Source organism: Zootoca vivipara, chromosome 9 (assembly GCF_963506605.1).
Source record: "Zootoca vivipara chromosome 9, rZooViv1.1, whole genome shotgun sequence".
NCBI lineage: Eukaryota > Metazoa > Chordata > Lepidosauria > Squamata > Lacertidae > Zootoca > Zootoca vivipara.
This window is the reverse complement of record NC_083284.1, coordinates 464,652-490,920: the sequence shown is the minus strand read 5'-3', so window position 1 is coordinate 490,920 and position 26,269 is coordinate 464,652. Positions and strand designations below refer to the sequence as shown.

At 53.6% G+C, this 26,269-nt stretch overlaps 1 protein-coding gene and 1 non-coding gene across 6 annotated transcripts in view; both read right to left on the bottom strand.

Annotated features, from left to right (window-relative positions):
• Positions 1 to 23,349, bottom strand: part of RTKN (rhotekin) — a 30,540-nt gene extending 7,191 nt beyond the window's left edge. For 3 of the 5 annotated variants that reach the window (XM_035134544.2, XM_035134547.2, XM_060278284.1), the window contains exons 1-8: positions 23,118 to 23,349; positions 9,929 to 10,128; positions 8,570 to 8,631; positions 5,681 to 5,734; positions 5,333 to 5,450; positions 3,870 to 4,094; positions 3,681 to 3,775; positions 1,741 to 1,847 (exon numbers count right to left, since the gene is read on the bottom strand). In XM_035134544.2, the coding sequence (XP_034990435.2) occupies positions 1,741 to 1,847; positions 3,681 to 3,775; positions 3,870 to 4,094; positions 5,333 to 5,450; positions 5,681 to 5,734; positions 8,570 to 8,631; positions 9,929 to 10,128; positions 23,118 to 23,228 (972 nt within the window). In that variant the 5' untranslated portion in view covers positions 23,229 to 23,349. Of the gene's footprint in view, positions 1 to 1,740; positions 1,848 to 3,680; positions 3,776 to 3,869; positions 4,095 to 5,332; positions 5,451 to 5,680; positions 5,735 to 8,569; positions 8,632 to 9,928; positions 10,129 to 12,192; positions 15,601 to 15,670; positions 16,060 to 16,433; positions 22,054 to 23,117 lie in introns of those variants that run through there. The other 2 variants (XM_060278283.1, XM_035134546.2) reach the window with 2 other exon arrangements.
• On the bottom strand, positions 17,225 to 17,297 carry TRNAQ-CUG (transfer RNA glutamine (anticodon CUG)). Its single transcript has one exon. It is a non-coding gene; the product is annotated as a tRNA-Gln (tRNA).
• Positions 23,350 to 26,269: the final 2,920 nt, after the last annotated feature.

Genomic DNA, 26,269 nt, shown 5'->3' with positions numbered 1-26,269 from the left:
AATAATTTGCTTGTGCCACACCGAATTTTTTACAGATAAGAAATACATTGGAAAACAAAAATAAAGAACTCTGAATTATAACATCAGTGTCTGATTTATAACATAGAACACAACTACTTTACAATAGGATCATGGGATATCCAGAAAGCGTAAAACAACGCAGCTACATAAGAATATGGATCATTCCCAAAATGTAATTATAAACAGGTCTCTTCTCTGTATATGGAAGTATGTAGATGATCTCAGCGAGAGACATGAGCTTCCTCTTGCTGGGTAATCTCATTTATATTCGGTCTAATTTGAGACAAGCAAGCTCTCATCTCCTCGTCGACACAAAGAAGCCTTTCTACCCTTTTATGAAAATTAAAAAAATCATTTTGACACTATACTATAGGTCGGCAACGTCTAGCCCATGGGCCAAATGTGGCCCACAAAGGCCATTTATCCGGCCCACGGGCTACCCATGAACTGAGCCGCCCGCTCAGCAAGTCCCCCATGCACTGCGCTAAACCGGCACTGTGCGGCGACTCACCAAGCGGTGCCAGAAATGGCGCCTGTGCCGACACTGGAAATCACATCTGCGCAGTCGCAGAAGCGATTTCTGGAGCTGCGGACTTCCGGACATGGGCAGCACAGCGACAGAAATGGCTTCTGCGCATGTCTGGCCCATGTCCGGCCCACGGACGATAATAGTCCATGAGAATTCTTCGACCCATGGCCGGGAAACGTTGCCAACGGCTGCACCATACTATGCGGCCCTGAAATGCTGAAATGTTTCCTTGCATCTTCCTGCCACACCCTTGAAAGCCACAGCACTACAGCATAAGGACCACATATGAGACTGCAGGATGAGGCCAGAGGGGCCCATCGAGTCAGTCAGCCTCCTCTTCTCCCAGGGGCCAACCAGATGCCCCAAGGGGAAACCCGCAAGCAGGATCCGAGTGCGAGAGCAGACCTCTCCCCGCTCTGTGTCCTGGAAGAGCTTGCTATAAACTAGCTCTACCTCTCTTTCAAACCAGAACCAGTGAAGGCAGTGAAGGTCCTGTGTGAGTGTCTGGAGGCGGTTGGAGGATGGATGGCGGCTAATGGATTGAGGTTGAATCCTGACAAGACAGAAGTACTGTTTTGGGGGAACAGGGGGCGGGCAGGTGTGGAGGACTCCCTGATCTTGAATGGGGTAACTGTGCCCCTGAAGGACCAGGTGCGCAGCCTAGGAGTCATTCTGGACTCCCAGCTGTCCATGGAGGCGCAGGTCAACTCTGTGTCCAGGGCAGCTGTCTACCAGCTCCATCTGGTACGCAGGATGAGTCCCTACCTGCTTGTGGACTGTCTCGCCAGAGTGGTGCATGCTCTAGTTATCTCTCGCTTGGACTACTGCCATGCGCTCCACGTGGGGCTCCCTTTGAAGGTGACCCGGAAACTACAACTAATCCAGAATGCGGCAGCCAGACTGGTGACTGGGAGCGGCCGCCGAGACCACATAACACCGGTCCTGAAAGACCTGCATTGGCTCCCAGTCATAGCTGCCAAGTTCTCCCTTTTTTCAAGGGATTTCCCCTTATGCTGAATAGGCTTCCTCGCGAGAAAAGGGAAAACTTGGCAGCTATGCTCCCAGTACGTTTCCGAGCACAATTCAAAGTGTTGGTGCTGACCTTGAAAGCCCTGAACGGCCTCGGTCAAGTAATAATAATAATAATAATTAGACCTGATAATAATATCAGCCCCCCTCCCAGCACTTACCTGCACCTTCAGGAAGCCACACATCACCTGGCGGAGCATGCAGTTGGGCTGGGCTGCCAGGCGACAGCAGACACTGCCATACAGGGGAAGCCAGAAGGAGCTCTCCTCTGGGGGGGGGGGAGAGAAGAGGAGGGGGTCAGGCGGAGGCAGGTCTGAGCCCCAAAAGAGGGACGAGGGGGCAGGGGGCTCTGTCCCTCCTGGAAAAGAGAGGCCACTTGCCCACCTCCATTGGCGGAAGTGGCTCAGGGGCAGCAGCTCCACAAAACGTCAAGAGACGTTGGAACTCCCCGCCTCTTGACATCAGGCAGGGCGAGAGAAGTCTGCCCAGATGTTAGAAAGACAAGAGACATTTCAGTCCGTTTTCAGCCTATTGTCATTTTTAACTTTCAAAACTCGTTTCCGAGCGGAAGGGGAGAGACTTCATCAGGCCAGGCTTCTTCCACCTGCCTTGCTCCAGCCTCCAGCCTCGGTTTCCCCATCCGCCAGGATTGTATTGGCCAGCAAATGGAAGAGCCAGGCAACACCTACAAAAGTAGCCTGGCTCTACAAAATACAGGAAGTGAATTCATGAAAATGGCAAAGCTAACCGCATATATAAGTTACAGGTAGGTAGCCGTGTTGGTCTGAGTCGAAGCAAAATAAAAAAATTCCTTCGTTATCTGATGAAGTGTGCATGCACACGAAAGCTCATACCAAAATAAAAACTTAGTTGGTCTTTAAGGTGCTACTGAAGGAATATTTTTATTTCGCATATATAAGAATGCAGTCAAACCAAAAACTCAGACAAGAATGGCAATGTTTTGAAGAATACATGGAGAAAAAACCATGCTGATATGCTTAAAGGGAAATCATAGAATCATAGAATCATAGAGTTGGAAGAGACCACAAGGGCCATCCAGTCCAACCCCCTGCCAAGCAGGAAACACCATCAAAGCATTCCTGACAGATGGCTGTCAAGCCTCTGCTTAAAGACCTCCAAAGAAGGAGACTCCACCACACTCCTTGGCAGCAAATTCCACTGCCGAACAGCTCTTACTGTCAGGAAGTTCTTCCTAATGTTTAGGTGGAATTTTCTTTCTTGTAGTTTGAATCCGTTGCTTCCAGATTAAATATTAGATTAAAGGGAAATATTAATAAATCCCATTATAAAGAGAACAAAATGCAACAACCCAAAAGATTGCAAAGTTTGGTATCAAATTTAAAACAGGCGGAAGTCAAGGTGCCGGGGGGGGGAGAGACATGGTGATGGGGAGTCACGAGGGGGGGTACGATTTTTGTTTGTGTAAATAGCAGTTTACTTTCTGTATGTCTATGGTTTGGGGGGGGTTGCTTTCTGTATTTATAGAACTCAATAAAAAAGATTTTTTAAAAAAACTTTAAAACAGCGGTTCCCAAAAAGAGAGTGCTAGGGACCCCTCATTTTTCAAAAGCCAAGCCAGGGACCCCCTTCGTTTGAAAATGTTGATATCTCTATGGTAGTTTTTGCCAAGTGAATGGTGCCCACAGACCCCTGGGTGGGTATAAATAAATGTATTATTATTATTATTATTATTATTATTATTATTATTATTATTATACCACCAGTTTTAAAACAAACCAAAAGTTGAAATACTAAAACAGATTAAAATTCTTATCAACTTTCCAAACATCTGGACGGACTTGTCGAATCAAGAATGTTCTTAGCAGGTGCCAAAAAATAGGCAGGGAGTTCCGCAGTGTAGCAAAGAGCTTTTAAGCTCTCCTTGCTTTGCCCATATGGGGGACCCTCTGCCCCCCCAGCTCCCCCCCCCACCAACTAGCTGACTCCAGCAATTTGGGTCTCAACGCTTTCCGTGTCCGTGCAAAACCCTCGGAACCAAACTGGACTTCAGGACGTTCCTGCTCCCGCAAACCCAAACCCAACACACACACACCCCCATAAAAAACCCTGTTCCGTGTACCATTCCCGGTGACAGCGAGGTCGTGGGTGCGAAAGGCGTCCTGGACGTGGGTCAGGCGCAGGGTGGTGCAGGCCAGCAGCTGGTACTTGGGGCCCCTGGAAGGAAGCAGAGGCGGGTGAGCCCCGAGGGGGCAGGCAGCGGGTGCGAATGCTGTGGAAAGCAGCCGGGCGGCAGGCCCGGGATACTCACGCCACGCTGGGGGCCGGCAGCTGGAGGGGGCTGCTCCCCCCATTGCTGACGGGGCTCCCAGGCACCCCGTCCAGGGCGGCTCGGACCCTCTTCCCGGACGAGCGCCCCAGCGAGCTGCTCAGGCGGCTGGCCAGCTTCTTGGGGGTGCTGCCCAGGGCAGAGTCCTCCTCCAAGCCGGCGCTGTACAGCTCCACCTTCAGCTCAAAGTCCGGGCCGGCCTCCGTGCTGGGGGGAGACAAAGCGGGGGGCACAGGCGGCGTGAAAGGGGCAGCCCAGAAGGAGGGAATTTGGATATAAAATGCAACTTACAGCATGGGAGAGGTTCTGGAACTGGAAGTTGACAGCATGCTACACTCGGAAAGAAAACTATATGAAAACTCCTCAGCCTACCAGAGATTCTTCTGCCGTGAACGTTGGGCTAGATCCTGGGTAGACAAACTGAGGCCCCGGGGCCAGATCCAGCCCAATCGCCTTCTCAATCCATCCCACGGACGGTCTGGGAATCAGTGTGTTTTCACATGGGTAGAATGTGTCCTTTTATTTAAAACTAGTGTAATTCAGCCCATTGAGTAAACGGGCGCTAGAACATCCCGGGGTTCGGAGAAGCGCTTGCGCAGCGCTTCTCCGAACCCCGGGACCTGTCCTTGTTGGCGGCGGCGGCAGGGGGACAGGAACGAAGGAGGGGAAAGCAGCCCTTTCTCCTCCTTCCTTCCTCTCCCCCAGCCGCCGATAGGAAGGAGACATCCCGGGGTTCAGAGAAGCGCTTGCGCAGCGCTTCCCCGAACCCCGGGACATGTCCTTGCTGGACGCACACACGCTCTCTCTCCCCCCCCCCCCCGCCGCTGCCAATGCTCAGTCCGGCTAGGAGCAGCGGTTGGCGGCCACAGGGAAACGGTAGGTGGGGGGTGGGGAGAGCACGCGTGTGTGTGCATGCAGTCTCTGCCTCCAATCCCTGTGTCCGTGGGGCACATGTGCAGTAGCGCGGACACAGGGAATCTGGACGCAGAGAGACTTGCACTTATTATATAGGATGCATCTCTGGGTTATTTGTGGGGCATAGGAATTTGTTCATCCCCCCCCAAAAAAAATACAGTCCGGTGGCCCCCACAAGGTTTGAGAAACAGTGGACCGGCCCCCTGCTGAAAAAGTTTGCTGACCCCTGCGCTAGATGCCCCTTCCAACTCTACAATCATTCTATGTGTGGCTTACGTGCCTGTTTGAGCCAGCCAACCCTTCCTGCCCCCCAGGGTCCCTCCCCCCCAGATCTCAGGCCTCCAAACAGACCAAAAAAACCCCACCACCCTCTCTCTCCCCCCCCCCAAATGCCAAAGAACCTAGAACCCCCTTTTAAAACCCTTTCTCCGCACGGCTCCTTTTTCAAGCCTTGCCGCCTCCCGCACGGCCTTGGGGAGCCCCCCCCCCAATTCTGCCCAAAGGGGGCAGGCAGGTGGGCAAGGACTCACAAGAGGATGGTGCTCTCAAAGCAGATGTCGGTCAGGGTCCGATCCACCAGCACCATCTCCGTGTCGTAGATTTCCGGGCTGATCTGAAGCAGGCAGAAGACGGCGCAGCGATGCAGCTCTGCCGAGGAACCAGGGGGCATTTAGGTGGCACCCCTGCCTCTCGGACCCTCCAAACTCCAGCCAGCCCCACAAGGCCCAGGGAAGGGGGGGGAGGGAGAGCTGGCGCCAAGCAGCTTCCGAAATGGGCGCCCGGCTCAGACTGTGGGGCATCTGAACACCGCCAGAGGTGCCATGCGCGGGAAGCAGGGGCATGCGTCATCAGAGGGGCCACCACCAAGAAGGACTCACCGCCCTTGTTCTTGAAATATTCCGTGTCCTTCCACATCAGTGGGATCCGGAGGTCTGGAAAGAGGAGGAGATAAAGAGGGGGAAACTGGTCGGACATGTGGTGGAATTGTAGGAAAATAAGGGGATTTGGGGACTCAATATATAATGAGCTCAAAAAGATGTTTAAAATCTTTTTTGGTGGGGGGGAAAAACCCCAAGCCTTTCTAATGGGTATAACAGGTATAGATATTCCCAAAAATATGAAGAATATGGCAGCAAGAATCTTAGTAGCCCAAAATTGGAAAGGAGACTCTATCCCGACCAAAATGGATTGGCAGACAAAATTATTAGAATTTTCAGAATCGGCAGGAAGAATCAGAGATAATATAGACCAAACGTTTATTAGAGAGTGGGATATTGACAGAAAATATCTTAAAGAGCATTGTAAAAATGTGAATTCTCTGGCAGGCTTAGAAGGACCCCTGTAGAAACAAAGAAAACCTTATAAAAATAACAATATAGGATAAGATGGGAGTGATAACGAAAAGTGGGCTACATAAAAGAAACTTAGAACCCTCAATGGTGTGACGGGAAGTCATAAGAGAAGCAGTGTTGTAAGAAATTTACTTTTTGCAATTTGTATTATCCTTTGGTTTTTTGTTTGTTGAGGGGTTTTTTTAAACTAATAAAGCAATTTTTTTTTAAAAAAGGAAAACTGGTCTGACAGAAACAAGCATTTCCATTTTGTGGAATTAATTAAACTCAATAGCTCAAATTGGATTTTGAAGGTATGTGCAATACCATACTTTTCCATGTATAAGACTAGGCATTTTTACTAAAAAATAATGTTAAAAAAGGGGGTGTAGTCTTATACACGGGGGCAATTCCCCCCCTATATTCTTAATTTTGAGTTCCCAAAAATAGGGACATCTTGTTGTTGTTGTTTAGTCGTTTAGTCGTGTCCGACTCTTCGTGACCCCCTGGACCAGACCACGCCAGGCACTCCTGTCTTGCACTGCCTCCCGCAGTTTGGTCAAACTCATGTTCGTAGCTTCGAGAACACTGTCCAACCGTCTCGTCCTCTGTCATCCCCTTCTCCTTGTGCCCGCCATCTTTCCCAACATCAGGGTCTTTTCCAAGGATTCTTCTCTTCTCATGAGGTGGCCAAAGTATTGGAGCCTCAGCTTCACGATCTGTCCTTCCAGGGAGCACTCAGGGCTGATTTCCTTAAGAATGGATAGGTTTAATCTTCTTGCAGTCCATGGGACTCTCAAGAGTCTCCTCCAGCACCATAATTCAAAAGCATCAATTCTTCGGCGATCAGCCTTCTTTATGGTCCAGCTCTCACTTCCATACATCACTACTGGGAAAACCATAGCTTTAACTATACAGACGATGATATTCCAGCTGAACTATTTAAAATTTTAAAAGATGATGCTGTTAAGGTGCTACACCCAATATGCCAGCAAGTTTGGAAAACTCAGCAATGGCCAGAGGATTGGAGAAGATCAGTCTACATCCCAATTCCAAAGAAGGGCAGTGCCAAAGAATGCTCCAACTACCGCACAATTGCGCTCATTTCACACGCTAGCAAGGTTATGCTTAAAATTCTACAAGGCAGGCTTAGGCAGTATGTGGACCGAGAACTCCCAGAAGTGCAAGCTGGATTTCGAAAGGGCAGAGGAACCAGAGACCAAATAGCAAACATGCGCTGGATTATGGAGAAAGCTAGAGAGTTCCAGAAAAACGTCTGCTTCTGCTTCATTGACTATGCAAAAGCCTTTGACTGTGTCGACCACAGCAAACTATGGCAAGTTCTTAAAGAAATGGGAGTGCCTGATCACCTCATCTGTCTCCTGAGAAATCTCTATGTGGGACAAGAAGCTACAGTTAGAACTGGATATGGAACAACTGAGTGGTTCAAAATTGGGAAAGGAGTACGACAAGGTTGTATATTGTCTCCCTGCTTATGTAACTTATATGCAGAATTCATCATGCGAAAGGCTGGACTAGATGAATCCCAAGCCGGAATTAAGATTGCCGGAAGAAATATCAACAACCTCAGATATGCAGATGACACAACCTTGATGGCAGAAAGCGAGGAGGAATTAAAGAACCTTTTAATGAGGGTGAAAGAGGAGAGCGCAAAATATGGTCTGAAGCTCAACATCAAAAAAACCAAGATCATGGCCACTGGTCCCATCACCTCCTGGCAAATAGAAGGGGAAGAAATTGAGGCAGTGAGAGATTTTACTTTCTTGGGCTCCTTGATCACTGCAGATGGTGACAGCAGTCACGAAATTAAAAGACGCCTGCTTCTTGGGAGAAAAGCAATGACAAACCTAGACAGCATCTTAAAAAGCAGAGACATCACCTTGCCGACAAAGGTCCGTATAGTTAAAGCTAGGGACATCATATAGATGGAAAAATAGGGACGTCTTATAGATGGAAAAATGCAGTAATTGTCACCATTTTGAATTTTGTTGCCTTATCGTCCCCTTGGTGGGTCGTGCAAGCTGCTATATTCTGAATAATGTTTTTATTCTGCTGGGAATCATGGCTCTGCCTTTGGTCTCCTCCAGAACATGCCTAAAGTATTCTTTACAAATCAGTAACAATTCTTGAAAGCCCATTGTAGGGTTGGGATCCTGCTTCTGGAGCCCCGCTCATCTTGTCCAGAGGGGCAATATAGATAGAATCACAGAATCGGAGAGCTGGAAGGGACCCCAGGGTCATCTAGTCCAACCCCCGGCAATGCGGGAATTTGGGCAGAGGGAAGGCTATTTTTGCTCCCCAAAACAGCTCCCCTTTGGGACTGGGCTGCCCTGCACGCCTCTTCCGCTGGGTCCTGGGCCTGGAAGGCATCCATCTGGGCTGCACCTGCAGCCAGGCGGGTCACGGGATCCTTACCTGAGATGCAGACTCTGCCCCGGCAGGGGAGTCGGTCGTCCACGGGACCAGCGTCTGACGGGCTGATGGGGGGAGAAAGGGCTGTCAAAGGCACAGCGAGGACCCCCCCAACCGTCTGCCCCCCAAAAGCCCCACTCCAGCATCACGGGGCAGTTCAGGCTACACTCTTTATTGACAACCCCAAGGATGTGGGGAAGCAGAACGATCTGAAGGCAGCCCTGTTTAGGGGAGTTTTTAATGGGTGACATTTTAATGTATTTTAATCCTTGTTGGAAGCTGCCCAGAGTGGCTGGGGAAACCCAGCCGGATGGGTGGGGTACAAATAAATTATTATTATTATTATTATTATTATTATTATTATTATTATTATTCATTTTAAATGTATTTTAGAAGATTCATATACTACAATTTATTTTTAAAAAGTTCCATGGCTTCATGCAGATTTTAATAGTAAATAAATAAATAAATAAATGATAATAATAATAATAATAATAATAATAATAACAACAACAACAACAACAACAATAATAATTATACCCCGCCCATCTGGCTGGGTTTCCCCAACCACTCTGGGCAGCTCCAAACAAAATATTAAAAATACAATAAATACAATAAAAAATTTTTGATTATGTTTAACATTGTCAATTGCTTTTACTGCAATACTGTCTTTCGGTTTGTGTATATCACCTTGTGGTCTTTTAGTCCAGTACTGCAGTAGTAGTAGTAGAAGTAGTAATAATAATAATAATAATAATAATAATAATAATAATAATAATATTTCCATACCCCCCCCTTCATCCGTGAATCACACCCACACCATTAAAACAGATTTAATAGCCCAAGCAGTGGATTAAGAGAGCAGCAATGCTTAGTTCAGAAAAGAGAAGTCAGAAGTAGGAATGAAAAGAACAGTGATAATCTCATAGAAGTGTAGGGCTGGAGGGCACCCAAGGGGTCATCTAGCTCAACCCACTGCAACACAGGAATCGCGTCAGGATCCAAAATTCTTCTGGGAAAGGCCAACTCAGCTACTCCCAAGAGGAGGCTGAACAAACTTCCCTCACCCACAGAAGGTCCCCCCCACAGGCTGTTCTGCTGCAGGAAGCCCCCCCCCTCCCCCGGCGAAGAGGCCAGCCTAACCTCGAATCCGGCCCCTTTGGAAAAACCAGGTGGCTGGCGTCAAGGGCCGCCCCTTTCCCAATCCCACCCTAGGCTCTTGGGGGGCTCCTCTCCCAAGCTCTCCACACTGCCGTTCCCAGCTCTCCTTCCAGAGCCAGACCTCAGTCCCAGAGCGTTCCTGAGCATGTGCAGAGCGCTGGCCCAGTCCTGAGGCTCCTCCTCCTCCTCCTCCTCACTCACCGCCTGGCCATCCTCTGCATGACTTGCGCCTCCTTCATGCGCTGCAGCTCGGCCATGTAGGCCAGGATGCGGCTGTTGCAGACCAGCAGGCTCTTGGTGACCTCCAGGGCCTGCTGGCGCTGGGTGCAAGCCGCCAGGAGCTTGCAGGCGCCTTCGCGCATGCGGATCTCATGGTCGATCTTCTTCTGGATGTCGGTGCCCTGCAAGGCGGGGAGAGAGAGATAAGAGACAGAGCGGCGGGGGGGGGGGTAGGGGGCTCCAATCCAAGAACAATTGGAGAGCTGGAAGGGAACCCAAGGGGTCATCCAGTCCAACCCCCGCAATGGGGGGGATTTGTGAATGTGGCAGAAGGGGTGGGGGCTCCAATCCACTTTAAATTTTGCTGCACTTTAAATTTTAATACTGTATTTTAATTTGTATTTTAATTAATTGTTTTTATGTTTTATTGTGGTTCTGTTGGTGTCAGCCGCCCTGAGCCCGGTTTTTGACTGGGGAGGGCGGGGTATAAATAAAAATTTATTATTATTATTATTATTATTATTATTATTATTATTATTATTATTTATTATCGCAGGCGTATTCCCCCTTTTCCTCCAAGGAGCTCAAACGATGCCTGGGGGGGGGGTTCAGAATCAACCGCCTTCCTGACTGTCAATTTCCCAAAACGCCTTCATGCCGCTGTTGCTTAAAACCATAATAATAATAATAATAATAATAATAATAATAATTTTTATTTATACCCCACCCTCCCCAGTCAAAAAACGGGCTCAGGGCGGCTCACACCAACAGAATTACAATAAAACAAAAACAATGAATTAAAATACAGATTAAAATACAGTATTAAAATTTAAAGTGCAGCCTCATTTCAAGTAGTCCATAAAATATATCACAATAAAGGGAAATATTTTACTGTGGTTGGTGTGCCCCCCCCCAAAAAAAACCCACCAGGCATCAATACTGGGAGTCCCCAGGCCCAGTAAGACCCCTGATCTTTGAGTGAGAATTGATGACCCCCAGAACCCATTGTCGAGGCGAGAGCTCAGCCTCAGAACCTGCAAAACCCCGCCTCTTTAAAAGGAGAGAAGTCCCTGAGCATGTGCAGAGTGCATTCTCCTCCCCCCCATTCAAACCATGGCTCATGCTCTGGGGTGACGGAGCAGGGCTTTACAGCCCCCTCCTGCCTCTATTCCCCATCACTCAGCGAGGCTGCAACTCCCGCCAGCCCTAACCATTGGTCCTGCTGGCTGGGGCTGTCAGGAATTGGGGGTCCATCTGGATAGCCACAGGGTTGCCACACCTGGATTAGAATGGACCTTCCTTTCTCCCATAAGCATGCCCTGAAGTGGGGGGGAGGGGCTGTCCAGCCAGGGGCCCCCACTGTCTGCCAGTAGCATTGGGGGGCGGAGAGGGATCCCTGCAAAGCCCCCCCCCCAAGTTGGCATCCACAGGACAGACAGCTCAGGTTGCCAGCGGACCAATGCAAGGGCGATTGTGCCCAAGAGCTTGTGCAGAGTGCCTCCCCATAACATGCACACAGACACAGTAGACATCTCGAATTCCAGGGAATCCCAACTAAAGCACCTGTGGCAGGTGGCCATCCAAGCTGGGGGTGAATAAGAAAAGCTCTAAATCAAGAAAATCTTGAATAAAAAATAACAACAATAAGAAGAAGAAACGCTCTGGGGGTGGAGTCTCTTGCCCCCCACCCCTTGCGCAATAGAAATTATGTACCACCTATGGGGTGGAGGTGAGGAGAGAGATCTGAAAGGAGGGATACAATTTGGGGGTGCCAAATTCCTTCCTTCTCCCCCTTTGTTGCAGGGGGCTGGACTAGATGTCCCTTGGGGGACCCCTTTCCAACTCTGCCATTCTCAGCTTCAGGCTCTGCAGCCTTTCGCCCAGGCCAGATGAAATCCCAATTAGCATCCATTTTTTGCCTCGGAGGAGGCTTTGGGTACGGGTGAGGGGGTGGTCCTCTCGTGACTGACCCCCCCCCCAATGCCCCTGGCAGATGCAGAGGACAAACCCCCCCCTCGTCTCTACAGTTACGTACCCCCCCACACACCAGCCTCAACCCCCTCCCTCCCCCCCCCAAGCCTGGCACTAAAGGACCGTGAAGCAGCAAAAAGAGGCAGCAAAATGCCCTCCATTGTGCCATGCGCAGAGATGGGCAGGGGGGGGGGGTTCCTGCCTCCTCCAGGCCTCTCCAACCTGTTCCTGGGGTCCCCCCTCACCCCCCAAGTGTCCCTCCCTCAGCCGCTCACCTTGGCTAGCCTGCCGCTCTCCATGCCGGCGCCCCCTAACTAGCTGCTGGCCCCCCAGCCCATGTCTGCTGCGGCAAAGGCGGCCCTGGCAAGTGGCAGCAGCGGGGCGGCTGACAGCTGAAGGGGGAGGGACGGAGGGGGGGTCGGCACAGCAGCTGAGGAAACTCTGACATCACCAGCTGCCTATTTATAGACGGCTGGGGTGGGGGCAGCTGTGCTGGGGAGCCCACGGCCTCCTCTGTCCGTCGTCCCCCCATAAAATGGGGAGGGGGAAAGCAGGGGTCTGCTGGGGAAGGGGAGTGGGGGGGAGCTGCTCCCCAGGCTGCCTGAGACACCCCAAAAAAGGCCCTCCCCCTGAGAAAAGGGAAGGGGACCCGTTAGAGATGGGGGGCATCCTTTGTGGCACTGGAGGACGCAGCTCACCCCAGAACTCAGGGACGGAGCAGGGGGGGGACTCTCCTAGGCAACCTGATGGGGGCGAGGAAAGGGGGCAGGTCTTCGGAGGCGGCCAGAGGGTGAGGGGCAAAGGGTGGGGCCGGCATGAAGCTCAAAACTCTGCCCCCCCCCATTAGCCTGGGCTAATCAGCTTGTGGCGTTGGCGGCTGCCGGGAGATTATGGCAAAGATGCTGAGGATTTAGCAGGGCTGGGAGGAAAATCTGGAGTGGGGGGGGAGTGTCTGATCAATGCCTCCCCCCACCCCCAGGCAGTGGAGTCTGGCCAGCAGCCAGGATTCTCCGCCAAAACCTCATTTCGGTGCCAATCACAAAAGCATCAAACTGCAGAGTTGGAAGGGGCCCCACAAGTCATCTAGACCAACCCCCCGCAATGCAGGATCATAGAATCATAGAGCTGGAAGAGACCACAAGGGCCATCCAGTCCAACCCCCTGCCAAGCAGGAAACACCATCAAAGCATTCTTGACAAGCCTCTGCTTAAAGACCTCCAAAGAAGGAGAATCCACCACACTCCTTGGCAGCAAATTCCACTGCCGAACAGCTCTTACTGTCAGGAAGTTCTTCCTCATGTTTAGGTGGAATCTTCTTTCTTGAAGTTTGAATCCATTGCTCCGTGTCCGCTTCTCTGGAGCAGCGGATGATGGGCAATGTAGTCCAAAAACAGCTGGAGACCCAAATTTGGGAAACACTGGACTAGATGATCCTTGAAGTCCCTTCCAACTCCATGATTTTGACCTTTTAGGGACCACCAGCTCCGCGCAGCGCCAACCAGAGATAGGCAGTCCAGCCGCACCTGCAGGGCCCGCCGGCGGGGCTTACTCGTGAGTAAATGCCCGCGCTGAGACCTCCAAAGAAGGAGACTCCACCACACTCCTTGGTAGCAAATTCCACTGCCGAACAGCTCTTACTGTCAGGAAGTTCTTCCTAATGTTTAGGTGGAATCTTCTTTCTTGTACTTTGAATCCATTGCTCCGTGTCCGCTTCTCTGGAGCAGCAGAAAACAACCTTTCACCCTCCTCTATATGCAGGAATCACAGCTGATCTCAACAGAGTCCCTCTGAGCACAAGCAGAGTGCCGCTGCTTCAGAGCTCAGCAACTGAAACCAGTCCAGACCGACCCACTCAGAGGGGTGGAGAGAAAGAGAGAGAAGTGGGTCAGGGAAGGGGCTCCCTGCACCTCACATCCCCCCCCCCGGCTGAAATCATTACTATTATTATTTATTGCTCTTTATGAGCATTTATATCCCACCTTTTTCCTCCAAGGAGCCGGAAGGGGCGCACAGAGTCCTCCGACTCCTCCTCTGACCCCACAACAACCCTGCGAGGGAGGGGAGGCTGAGATGCTTCACGACTGAGTGGTTATTCAAACCCTGGCCTCTCCCATGTCCTAGTCCAGTAGTCCAGCGGCTCTAACCACTATGCCGTGCTGCTTCACCTTGGCCCAGCCAGGGACAAGACCAGCCCCCCCCAAGCCAAAAGCCTTTGAGGTTCTCCCCCCTCAAAGGTCAGCAACTTAGGCCTACCTGGCTTTTTCGGGGGGGAGCAACAGCGGAATGGGGGGTGCCTGGGTCAAGGGTGACCAAACAGATGCCCCCATGCAAGCAGGATTTGAACACAAGAGCCCTCTCCCCTCCTGGGGGTTCCAGCCCCTGGTCTCCTGCAGCAGGGCGTTCCACAGGTTAACCATATGCTGCGTGAAGAAGGGCTTCCTTTTCTCTGTTCTCAGTTGGGCAAAGAAGCAGAGCTTGGCTGGCCTCACCTCCCAAAGGACAGGGCACAGTTGGAAAAGGATCCAACAGATCCCGGATCCACTGCCCTATGAGGAAAAGTTTCAGCTGTGGGACTTGGAGAAAAGGCGACACGATAGACGTTTCTAAAATGATGCCTTGCCTGGGGAAACAGAGGCTTCTCTGGAACTCGTGCACAAACCATGAAGCTGAATGTTGGAAGATAACAGACAGTCCTTCTTTGTGCAGTGCAGAGTTAAACTGTGGAACTCCCTCCCACAAGAGGCTGCATAGCTTCAAAAGAGGAGGAGCAGACGAGGGCTGTCAGTGGCTACTAGCCAGGATGGCTCAGCCTCCGCAGTCGCTCTGGCATCCCAGCAGCTGGAAAGGTCAGGGGGAGGGTGGGGCCGTTCTTGAGCTCCAATCCTGCTTTGGGGCTTCCCTTTGGCCACTGGGGGGGACAGGAGGCTGGCCTGATCCAGCCAAGGGGCTCTTCTGAGGCTCCCTTTCCTGCTGGGCCCAGGCAGGAAGTCCCACTTTTCTGCCAAAGGAACATTCTGCTGCACCAAACCGGATGAGCAAAGCGGAAGCAAACCCCAAAGGGCACCAGCCCACCCACCCCCCCAAAAAAAACCCCGCCTGTGGAGCGAGGCTGGACTCTGGCACAAGCCCAACGACAGCCTGGCCAGGCGGACTCCCAGCAGAAGCCCTGGAAAACAGAGAGGCATTGAAACGCCACAATACTGCACCTGTCTCTTGCCACACTGCAACCATCAGGAGAACAATTCCAGGGCAATATCGTTGGATCGAGGTGGAGACACACAGCATGCGAGTCGAGGGCACCCACTGCACTCCTCATCGGGTCTCCTGCTCCCCCCCTTTTACAAATGAAGGTGCCTGCCCCCTGCCCCCTGCCCTATTCAGCTCGGAGACAAAGAGAAGACGCAGGCCAGTGCCAGTAATCGGGTTACAGGGGAGCGTCAGGCAAACATCCAGGAGACCCCAAGCCGTACTATAGACAATCTGTTGGCTTCTACTCAGCTGAGCAAGGCAGGCGCCAGCTTCTGAGCTCCACAGCACTCCGCACTAGGCATCGCTAAACGTGCAACACAAGTTGGGGGAAACTCCAAACTTTGCACTCTGGAAGATGGTGTGAAGATCTCTTTCACAATGCACTCCCCACTCACACAGGTCTCCGGCATTCCCCCGGCCCGCCTCCCTTCGGAAGGAGCCCCCCTCCCTGAAGCAAAGCCCCTCCCAGCAGGGTGGCAAGGACCTGCTCAGCTGCCCCCTTACCTCCAGGCTGAGGGCAATCTGTCGGATGTAGAGCATGTTGAGGTCCTCCAGGATGCGGAGTTTGTCCTGCATCTTGGCAAAGCAGCCTCTCCCTCACCGGTGCCTCCTCTGTGGGGTGCAGGAAGCCGGAGGGCACCCCTAGCGCCCCAGGGCGGCAGGGCCAGGGGCCCCTTGCAGGGCCCCCATCTGGGCACGGCTCGGGCCGCTTCTGACACCAGGAAACACCGTGCCGCCTGCACCCGGAGAGCTGGCGTGGAGCAGCAGAGGTCTCCAGCCTGCCTGTGGGGTGGAGTGGGGTGGGGTGGGGCAGGGAGCCCCCCCCCCGGGCTCCTGGCCTCTTGCTGCTGCTGCCCAGGCCTCCGTCAGCAGATTCTGCGCCCCCGGCCGAGCTGCGGAGAGAACAGGGCCATCCTTTCATGCCAGCCCAGCGGCTCCAGACTCCCACCCCCAGAACAAGCAGCCTCTGTGCCTGGAAAGGGCAGCAGCGCTGGCCGGGCTGGGCCGGGCTGGGCCCCCCATTTCACAAAGGCAGGGAGCCTGGTAGCCAGCTGGCACACACACACACCCCACAAGGAGGTGAGTGGCCCATTGTGGCCTGCAGGCAAGGAGCCCTTTGCCTTGGGGGTCCCATGCGCCCTGGAAGGTCCCACATCCCTGCAGCAGCAGCAGCACCACCAGCCGCCTCTTCTCTCCCTGGCCTGCCTGGTGCTGCCCCCTGCGTGCCCCACATCACCCCTCTGCTGCCCCTGGGCCCGGCTCTCACCTCCTGCCCCTCAGCGGGGCTCCTTCTCCCTCTCAGGCCCCCCATGCGCCTTGCTCCAGCTGCAAGCGTCTTCCCCCCATAGACAGGAAACTGCCTGGCCCCCTATCCGCCTCTCCCCTCCAGCCCAGCATTCCTGGTTGGGCTCCTCTTCCAAGAGCCGCCCCTGCAAGCTCCTCCGCCTGCTGGCTGCTCCCTTGCGCCAGGGGCCGCCTCTTCCAGGCCCCGGCCCTCCCTCCCACCGGCCGGGAGAGGGAGGGAGGGAGCCCGGCTGCTGCCAGCCCCTCATCCCAGACTCAGGCCTGGAGGGAAGGAGGAGAAAGCCACTCTCACACAAAAAACAGGCACACTCCGGAGCCCACGTGGCAGAGAGCTGGCCAACGTCCCCTGCTGCGCTCAAGGCAGCCCAGGGCCACATGCCCAAGGAGACACACCCGGCCGGAGCTTGGCACCAAGGCAGACATCGCAGCCAACCTCGCCAGGCAGCCCTGAAGCTGCTCTAGGGGTCGCTCTGCCTTTTCCTCGACCAAAGCAGTCCAAGATTGGCACAGCTGCCCCCCACAAAGCAAACTCCCTCCTCGTAGGAGCCTCCAGGATGGGCTCGGAGACTGTGGAGTGTGCTTGGTGCCAAGCAGAAGAACACACCACTCTCTCAAACGTCTCCAGGGCTCTCGGTGCCAACCGGTTACGCACACAGCGCCCGGCAGGGTTGTCTGCCTCCTTTGGGAAACTTCCAGGGCTGGAAGGGACCCTGGGGGTCATCCAGTCCAACCCCCTGCAACGCAGGAACGTTTTGCCCAATGTGGGGTTCGAACCCATGCCCCTGAGATTCAGAGTCTCATGCTCTACCAACTGAGCCATCTCGGCATGCCTGCCCCCTCGGTGAGGCAGCTCCACCACCCCGTCGGCCAGGAACTGGGGGCCACAGCATAAAAAGGAGAGGGGCTCACACCTGCCATGGCCAAGAGGGGCGACTCACAGAGTCCTAGAAGTTTAGAGTTTGGAAGGGCCCCCAAGAGTCATCTAGTCAACCCGCCGTGCGATGCTGTGAGTCTATGAAATATCTAAACGGCTGCCAAATGGAAGATGGAGGTAGCTTGCTTTCTGGCGCTCCTCCAGAGCGTCGGACCCAATAGTTTAACACTACAAGGAAGGAGATTCCGACTAAACATCAGGAGGAACTTTCAAGTCGAACCATCTCCCTGAGGCGCAAGGTGTGCTTTTGGGCTGGAGGCTGTAGCTTGAAAGCGTTGGCTTGTTTCGTTTTTAAACCAGGGTGTATTTAAAATGGGACTTCCTCCCCTGCAGCCCGAAATAGTACAGTCTGCTCTCCTGCTGCCTCATTCTGCTGGGGCCAATGCAAATAAGGCCCCGCGTGGCGCCGCTTCAGGGTGCAACTGCTAAGAACCTGCCCAGGCTCCCGAAAGATGATACCGGATGATGCCAATTGCTCACCTGTGTCTGCCTGTGAGGGCCTTGTATTAGAAAGCATAGAATGCAACTTCCTTCCCACCCCCAGAATATCTGTCAATCAAAGAGAGCTGGGCAGAACCCAGGAGTCCTGCCTGCCCCCACCCCACCCCACAGCACCAGGAAGACCCACCAAGACACAGCCCTGGAACCTTTCAAGTAAGAGAGCGCACAGAGCCTCTGGGCATGGGCAGAGTGCAACCTGAGGCTGCGCTCTGTGACTGAGATGAAGAGGAAGAGGATTTCTACGGGTGCCAAGGCGGCTGCCCTTCCATGGGCAGTCACACACCCCACCAGGAAGGTGGCAGCACCCACCTTCGTAAGATCCAGCCTCCGCCGAGCAGCACAATTGCTGTCTGTTTTCCAGCAGGACTCTTGTGCTGCCTTGGGACTCCCAGCACCCTGAGGTGCTCCCCCCCCCCCTAGATTCTTTGTCCGTCTGCCAATTTTGGGGCTCTGCCAAGCCTGCTAATACTTCCCTCTTGTGAGTGGGTGGCAACGGTGCCCTTTTGGCTACAGAAGGATTGCCACTCGCTCCTGAACATCAGAAATAAGAGGGAATTAAGGTGAGCTGCGTGGCGGATTTCCTTCTGTCTGCCCTCTGTGGCTTCAGGTGAACCCAAGTCCTCGTAAATCTGTTACGAGAAGGGCCAGGCATATCTCTGGCTGCCAGCCTCCAGAGTTCACCACGCCGGTCGCAATTCTCAAGGCAATGACATAAGACAGAACGCTGCCCCACAATTGCTGGCGGGAGCCGGGAGCGAGGCCAGAACACCTGCGCTCAGAGGTCTTCATTGGCTGACCATTTGCTACTGGGCCCGAGTTCAAGGAGTTACCGTGAGTCGATAAAGCCCTTAGCAACTTGGGACCGGCAAGATCGCCTGACCCCAAGGTGCCCACTCAGCCTCTTTGATTGGCGGAATTGGCCCAGATACAGGTGCCACATAATATACCCAACTGGGTATTTGTAAGGACCCGACCATTTGAGGTGCCTACCCTTTGGAACTCCCTGCCAATTGATACCCAGCCTTCACTGCATCCTTTTCGGCACCTGCTAAAAATATCCCTTTTGAGACAAGCCTACCTAGATGCTGAGAAAGTTGACGCAAGTTTTAACTTGTTTCAAAGTATTTTAACAGTTCGTATGTTTTTGGTTGGTTTGTTTTTAAACAGTGCAAAAAAAAATACAATTCGAATAAATAAGTCTTAAACAGACATGCAGGGAAACGCCAGCCCTGCTGTGCTGTCATTCCGGGGAGTTGTTAGCTGAATCAGGCCTAATCTAATGAGGAAATGCCTCATCACCTGGAGGAAAGCATTCCACTTGCTGGGACAAGGAGCACAGCCAGGCTCCTTGTTCCAGGCTAAATGCAAATCCTCCTTCTGGACTTGTGTGGAGACTTCCCAGAACCCCTTAAACTTCTGCTGTTGCCTCTAGGAAAGAAGGCGGCAGTGTCGGAGCAGAAAGGACCGGTCAGAGCTGCAACAAAATGTTGCAGCGTGCAATGCTCCTGGTCACGGTTCCAGTCAACCACCCATGCCCCTCTCCACCGCGATACTCCACCACAAACACACGCCTGGCTCTCTCCAATGAGCATGCTCAGTCCTCATAGAGTCACAGAATGGTAAAGTTGGCAGGGACCCCCCCAAGGGTTGTCTAGTTCCCTGCAATGCAGGAATCACAGCAAGCTGACCACAGGGTTTTTGGGGAGACAGGGTCTGTGAGCTTCCCCCCCCCCCAGATTCCTGGCACTTCCACAAAGTAGCAGGGCCCCATCCAGCCTGCCGCCACCTCTCCTGCCCTTTGGTGCGCAGTATGCGACCCTGTTTTGGCTGCACAAGCAACAACACACACAGGCTGGGCGCTGGAAATAGAAGGAGCGGTTATTTCAGGCGGGTTAAAAATAAAAGGAGGGACCATGTCTGAATGCAGCACGCCTTAATTCTGGACGGGACTGAAAACGCTGCTCGGCGGCTGCGTGCAAAAAAAATTGCAACGGAAAACAGAGGATGCAAAGTCTTCAAGCCTCACTTGGGGGGTTGGGTAGAAGTCCAGGCTTCCACGCCCACCCCTCTGACCCCACCCAGCATTGGCACCCAAAGTCCCTGGGTGGGCTTCGGCCTGGGCCATGGAAAGCATCTGAAGAACAGGAGGAGAGGCTGCTGGATCAGGCCAAAGGGAGCCCATTTAATTCAGCCACCTGTTCTCCCAGTGACCAACCAGCAGGGGCACCGACTTAGGCACCAGGGTATGGCTGCCCAATGGTGCTGCCAACGTAACATGAGGTCATGACATCGTGATGTCACATTATGTCGGCTGCGGCGCAGGGCCTTCCAAGGCCTTGCGAGACCTCCGTCGCAACTCCCAGTTTATACCAGAAGTCATGTTGGGAGGCCTGGCACAGCCTCAAACGTCGCCAGGGAGGTTGAGTCGGGGCTCGGATGCAAGTCAAAACCGGAAGTTGTGTCGGCTGAGCACCCACCACCCCAAAAAGTGGTGGGTGCCCTGACACCCAGGCCCCCCTAGAGTTGGCGCCTATGCCAACCAGTTGCCCCAAAGGGAAACCCACAGGCAGGATACAAACACAAGAGCAACTCCCCTCCCCACCCTGGCTAGCAGCGCCCAACAGCCCTCTCTCCTCCATGAATCTGCCCACCTGGGCCAGTCACCATCCCTGCCTCCTGTGGGAGGGAGTTCCGTAGTTCAACTCTGCACCTTATTAATTATACAGAGTCATAATAAGCCCACCCTGCTCTGCACTGTCTGCACAGGCTGGCAGTGGCTCTTCAGGGTCTCAGACGGAGGCAGATTCCTGCCTCGCACGGGGTTGGCCTAGATGACCCTTGGGGTCCCTTCCAACTCCACAATTCTATAGTAAGCCCTGGCAGAAGAAAGCAGGGCAGCCCCGAGCGGCTGCAGGGGTCAGTGGTCACCGCAGACAGCCCCAGATCCAGAGTTCAGGGCCCGGGGGGCGGGGAGTCCCAGGTGTGGCAAAGCTGGGCTCAGTTCCAGGAAGTCTGGCCAAGGCTGGTCCTGGGGAGAGGAGGGCAGGTGCTGGAGACATAGAGGGAAGTCCCTGGCTGGGAAGATAATAGAGCCTTTGTTCCCCTTCCCTGGGGGGTGGGGAAGCTGGCCGTAACCCTCTCCCTGGCCACAGGGCAGGCCCCAAACCCCAGCAGAATCAGGCAGCGGAGGGGCTGGAGGAGGGGGCAGCCCCCCTCGGCCAAATGCTCTCAAGGGACAAGTTTCTAGCCCCTGTGAGTGTCTGCGGGAACTTCCCCACACCTGACAGCCTGGGCAGGGCAGGGCAGGCGGGAAACAGTGGGTCCTGGAGACCCCAAAAAGGTGACCCGGTCATCTGGGTCAGGCATGGCTTTGGAGGGTCTTTGGTAGTCCAGGGAGGCACAAGAATCCTACAGAAGTTGATTATTATTATTATTATTATTATTATTATTATTATTATTATTATTATTCTATACCCTGCCCATCTAGTCGGGCCTCCCCAGCCACTCTGGGTGGCTCCCAACAGATTAAAAACAGAATAAAACCTCGAACATTAAAACCTCCCTAAACAGGGCTGCCTTCAGATGTCTTCTAAACGTCAGGTGGTTGTTTATTTCCTTGACATCTGATGGGAGGGCGTTCCACAGGGCAGGCGCCACCACCAAGAAGGCCCTCTGCCAGAGAAGGAACCGCCAGAAGGCCCTCGGAGCGGGACCTCTGTGTCCAGGCAGAATGATGGGGGTGGAGACACTCCTTCAGGTCTACTGGGCCAAGGCTGTTTAGAATTGCAAGTGGGGTGTCCCCAGTATAGGGGATGAGGATCATGGCAAGTGAAGTGACCTTTCCTAGGGGCCCTTTGCCTACAGCTCAGCCCGCCCAGCCTGGGGCTCTGTGGGGCATGGAGCAACAGCTTCTGGCACCTCAGACCTCAGTTGCACCCTCTGCAAAATGGGAAGAAGTGGCCTCACAGAACCATTGCAAGGAGGAACTTTGCTCGAAAAGTGCAACTCACTCGGCCATACAAACTGCTGTGCTAATAAGTATAGATTTATTTCGTACCTGTTACTCGCAGCCACCCACTGGCTTTCGCCCAAAACGAGGGCAGGCGTGTTCCCCAAATCCCTGCCACCTTCTGAACATGAGCAAATCTCTCCCCCACTTCAGATTTAGCCCTCCCCCTGGACCCCCACCCCCATCAGAACCATCCTCCACCATCACCAAGAAAGCTAGTGTGGCCTAGAGGTTAGAGTGTTGGGAGACCCGGGTTCAAATCCTACCCCCAACTCAGCCATGAAGCTCCCTGGGTGACCTTGTGCCAGTCACTGCCTCTTTACCTCAGAAGGTTCTTGTGGGCGTTAAATGAGGACTAGGCACCTGGAGACCCCTAGTGGATTTGAATCCGCTTTATAATCTGGTTCTCAGCAGTGGTTCAAACTTTAAGCTGCTGTTACACCATTATTATTAATATTAATATTAATATTAATATTTGCATTCCGCCCTTCATTTGAAGATCACAGGACAGCTTTTCCAACAAATGACAGACTAGATGATATTGCTGGTGTTTACTGGATCTTAAATTATGTTGATTACATGTGACTAATAAATTAATTGATTCATTTAAAATGACGACTTGGGCCTGGGAGACCAGGTTTCAAATTCGTCCACTCAACCACGAAGCTCACTGGATGCCCCCGGGGGGGGGGGGCAGCCCCTCTCAGCCTAACCTAGAGCCTCCCTCGCAGGGTTGGTGTCAGAATTAATCGAGGGGGGGGGCGGAAACCATATAAGTCACTTTGGGCTCCTTGGAGGAAAAAAGTGGGATATAAATGCAGTGTGGGGAAAATCTCCCACGGTGGTGGTGATGGGTGGGTCACTCTCTCGTCTCCTGGCCCTCCCCGTCGAAAAGGGACCCCGGGGGCCATCTAGTCCAACCCCCTGCAATGCAGGAATGCAGCTTCCCTCCCCAGCCTGGAAACCGAACTATTTCTCAGCTGCTGCTACTCCGGCGTGGCGCTTCTCTTCAGCCCGAGTTCCGCGCCAGGTGCTCGACGAACCCAACCAAGAGAGCCTCGCCCGCCTCGACGTGAGCGCGTCCCGCAGACCTGGCTCCCCACCCCCACCCTGCCCCACGGCCACGCGGATCCTCGCCTCCGCCCGGGACCTTCCCTCGCCACCCGCGTGGCCGTCCGCTCCCCCCCCCCCCCTGCGCCTACCTGGTCCGTGTCGCCGACGAGGCTAAGGCGGAACCGGCCCCGTCGGATCTCCATCTCCAGGGCTGAGCCCCGCGCGACCGTCACTCTGCTGCGGTGGTGCCGCTGGAACATGGTGGGGCCGGGGGGGGGCAGCGCACCGGGGACCGTCGGGGACCGTCGGGTGGGAAGCCTCCGCAACTAAGCGCCGCGAAAGGGACTTCGGCTCCGACGGCGGGCGGCGCTGGGCGCGAGTGAGTCCACCTGGGCGGCCTTTAGCGGCGGGGGCGGCGCCGCGGCTGCTTCCGCCTCGCCCCGCCCCGTCGTGGGAGGCGAAGGCCGCCCAGCGGGCGCGGAGATTCGGCGGCTGGACGGACGCGAAGAGGACGGGGCAGGGGCGGGACGAGGCAAGGGGGGGGTCCTTCAGCTCCGGCCGGGACGCGCGACCCCCGACGGCCCCGCCACGCGCCCCTCGAGCCTTCCGCCAGAGCGGAGGACCCTCCTCGGTGCGTGGCTCTCAATAAATGCTAAAGTTATCAATTTAATAAACAGCAATAATTAAAGTTCGGAGGGAAAGAGCTCTTCTAACTTCCTGACAGTAAGAGCTGTTCGGCAGTGGAATTTGCTACCAAGGAGTGTGGTGGAGTCTCCTTCTTTGGAGGTCTTTAAGCAGAGGCTTGACAGGCATATGTCAAGAATGCTTTGATGGTGTTTCCTGCTTGGCAGGGGGTTGGACTGGATGGCCCTTGTGGTCTCTTCCAACTCTAGGATTCTATGATTCTGACGGCAAGAGCTGTTCGACAGTGCAGCAGTCTCGCTCGAAAGGTGGAGATGTTTAAGCAGAAGAAGGGGGGCCGCCCGCCCGCCAGGAATTCTTTAGCTGCAGTTCTTGAATTCAGGGGGTTGGGCTAGATGACCGCTGGGGTCCCTCCCAACTCTTTTGTTCTGTGGAACCCGACAATTGTGTGCCTGGATAGGCTTGCCCAAACGGAGACATTTTAAGCAGGCATCGAAAAGAGTGGAGGGCAGGCGCTTGCCTGATGTCAACAGGCAGGGAGTTCCAAAGTGTAGTAAGAAATTAAAAGATTTATTTCTTACAAATGCGGGAAAGGGCATTGTGTGGCCCCTGTCACAGGGCTGGATTTGCAGGATCAGATCAAAGCACCTGAGGGGGGGGGCACATTCATGCAGAGCCCGGTGTGCCTGAGATTCGCTCGGGGTTCCAGCTCCCCCTTTATTTTTAGGGGGCCAGTTTCCTTTAATTTCTCCCCAGGGAGGCAGGATGTTGGGGGGTCTCCTGGGGGCGCTTCTCTATTCTAAGTCAATGCCTGACACAGAAGCATTCAAGGTCCTCGGAAGCTGTGGGGTGGAGGTGCCAAAAGGGCTGAGGGAGAGTCTCTGTGGCTCAAGGCTGCAGCTGGCGGGGGGGGGGCAGCAGACAGATGCCAGGAGCCTCTGGGCAGTGACTGGCACCGAGGCAACGCACATGGGGGGGGGCTTCAGGCATGTGCCAGGCAGCGCTTCTGTGATTGGGATCGGGGCCAAAAGCAAGGAAGGGTCTTGGTTTGGGCCTCTTCCTTTGGACTTGGGGTGGGAGTTGTAGAAAGGAGGGGGCCCTTCAACTCTCCTCCTCCCCTGGAGGTTATGAAGTCGAGGTCGGGTGGCCGTCTGTCAGGGATGCTTTAGCAGAATCATAGAATAGTTAAATTGGAAGGGACCCCGCGGGTCATCTAGTCCAACCCCCCTTACATTCAAGAATCTCAGCACCTCAGCACAGTGGGGGTGGGGGGTTTGGACTGCATGACCGTTGGGGATCCCTTCCCAATGCCATATATTTATTTATTAGATTTCGTTCAAGAATCACACAGGGCGGTTTACAAGATAGAAACACAAAAACACACACCATAACAACAAACGAAAACAATAACCCACCACCACCACACACAGGCACACACACACACAGTTGAAAAGGGCACGGATTGTTTGATTAAAGGTAAAGGGACCCCTGACCATTAGGTGCAGTCGTGACCGACTCTGGGGTTGCGCGCTCATCTCGCATTATTGGCCGAGGGAACCGGTGTACAGCTTCCAGGTCATGTGGCCAGCATGACAAAGCCGCTTCTGGCAAACCAGAGCAGCACATGGAAACGCTGTTTACCTTCCCGCTGTAGCGGTTCCTATTTATCTACTTGCATTTTGGCGTGCTTTCGAACTGCTAGGTTGGCAGGAGCTGGGACCAAGCAATGGGAGCTCACTCCGTCACAGGGATTCGAACCGCTGACCTTCTGATCAGCAAGCCCTAGGCTCTGTGGTTTAACCCACAGCGCCACCTGCGTTTGATTAGCCTAATTTAAATTCCCTGGGAGAAGATGAACATTTTTGTCTAGCATTTAAAGACATATATATAATGAAGGCACCAGCCAAAGTTGGCCCAATGTCCCTGTGGAGAGCATTCCATTGATGGGGAGCCACTGCAGAAAAGACCCTGTTCTTGTGTTGCCACCCTCTGGACCTCTCGAGGAGGAGGCACATGAAGAAGGGCCTGAGAAGATGATCTCAGGGTGCAGGTAGGTTCATATGGGAAGAGGCGGTCCTTGAGGTATTGTAGTCCTGAGCAGTTTAAGGCTTTAGAGGTCAAAACCAGCACTTTGAATTGGGCCTGGAAATAATCGGTAGCCAGTGCAGTCGGACCAGGATCAGTGTAATATGCTCAAATTGTCTTGCTCCGTTGAGCAACCTGGCCGCTGAATTCTGCACCAGCTGAAGTTTCCGAACCATCTTCAGAGGCAGCCCTACATAGAACTCATTGCAGTAATCTAACCATAAAGTTACCAGAGCATAGACGGCAGTAGTTAGGCTGTCCCTGTCCAGATAGGGGCGTAGCTGGGCCACCAGTGAAGCTGATGGAAGGCACACTTTGAATTGGTCCTGGAAATAATCGGTAGCCAGTGCAGTTGGACCAGGATCGGTGTAATAGGCTCAAACTGCCTTGCTCCAGTCAGCAACCTGGTTGCTGAATTCTGCACCAGCTGAAGTTTCCAAACCATCTTCAGAGGCAGCCCCATGTATAACGCATTGCAGTAATCCAGGGATTCCCAAACTAAGGCCCGGGGGCTGGATGCGGCCCAATCACCTTCTAAATCTGGCCCGCGGACAGTCCGGGAATCAGCATGTTT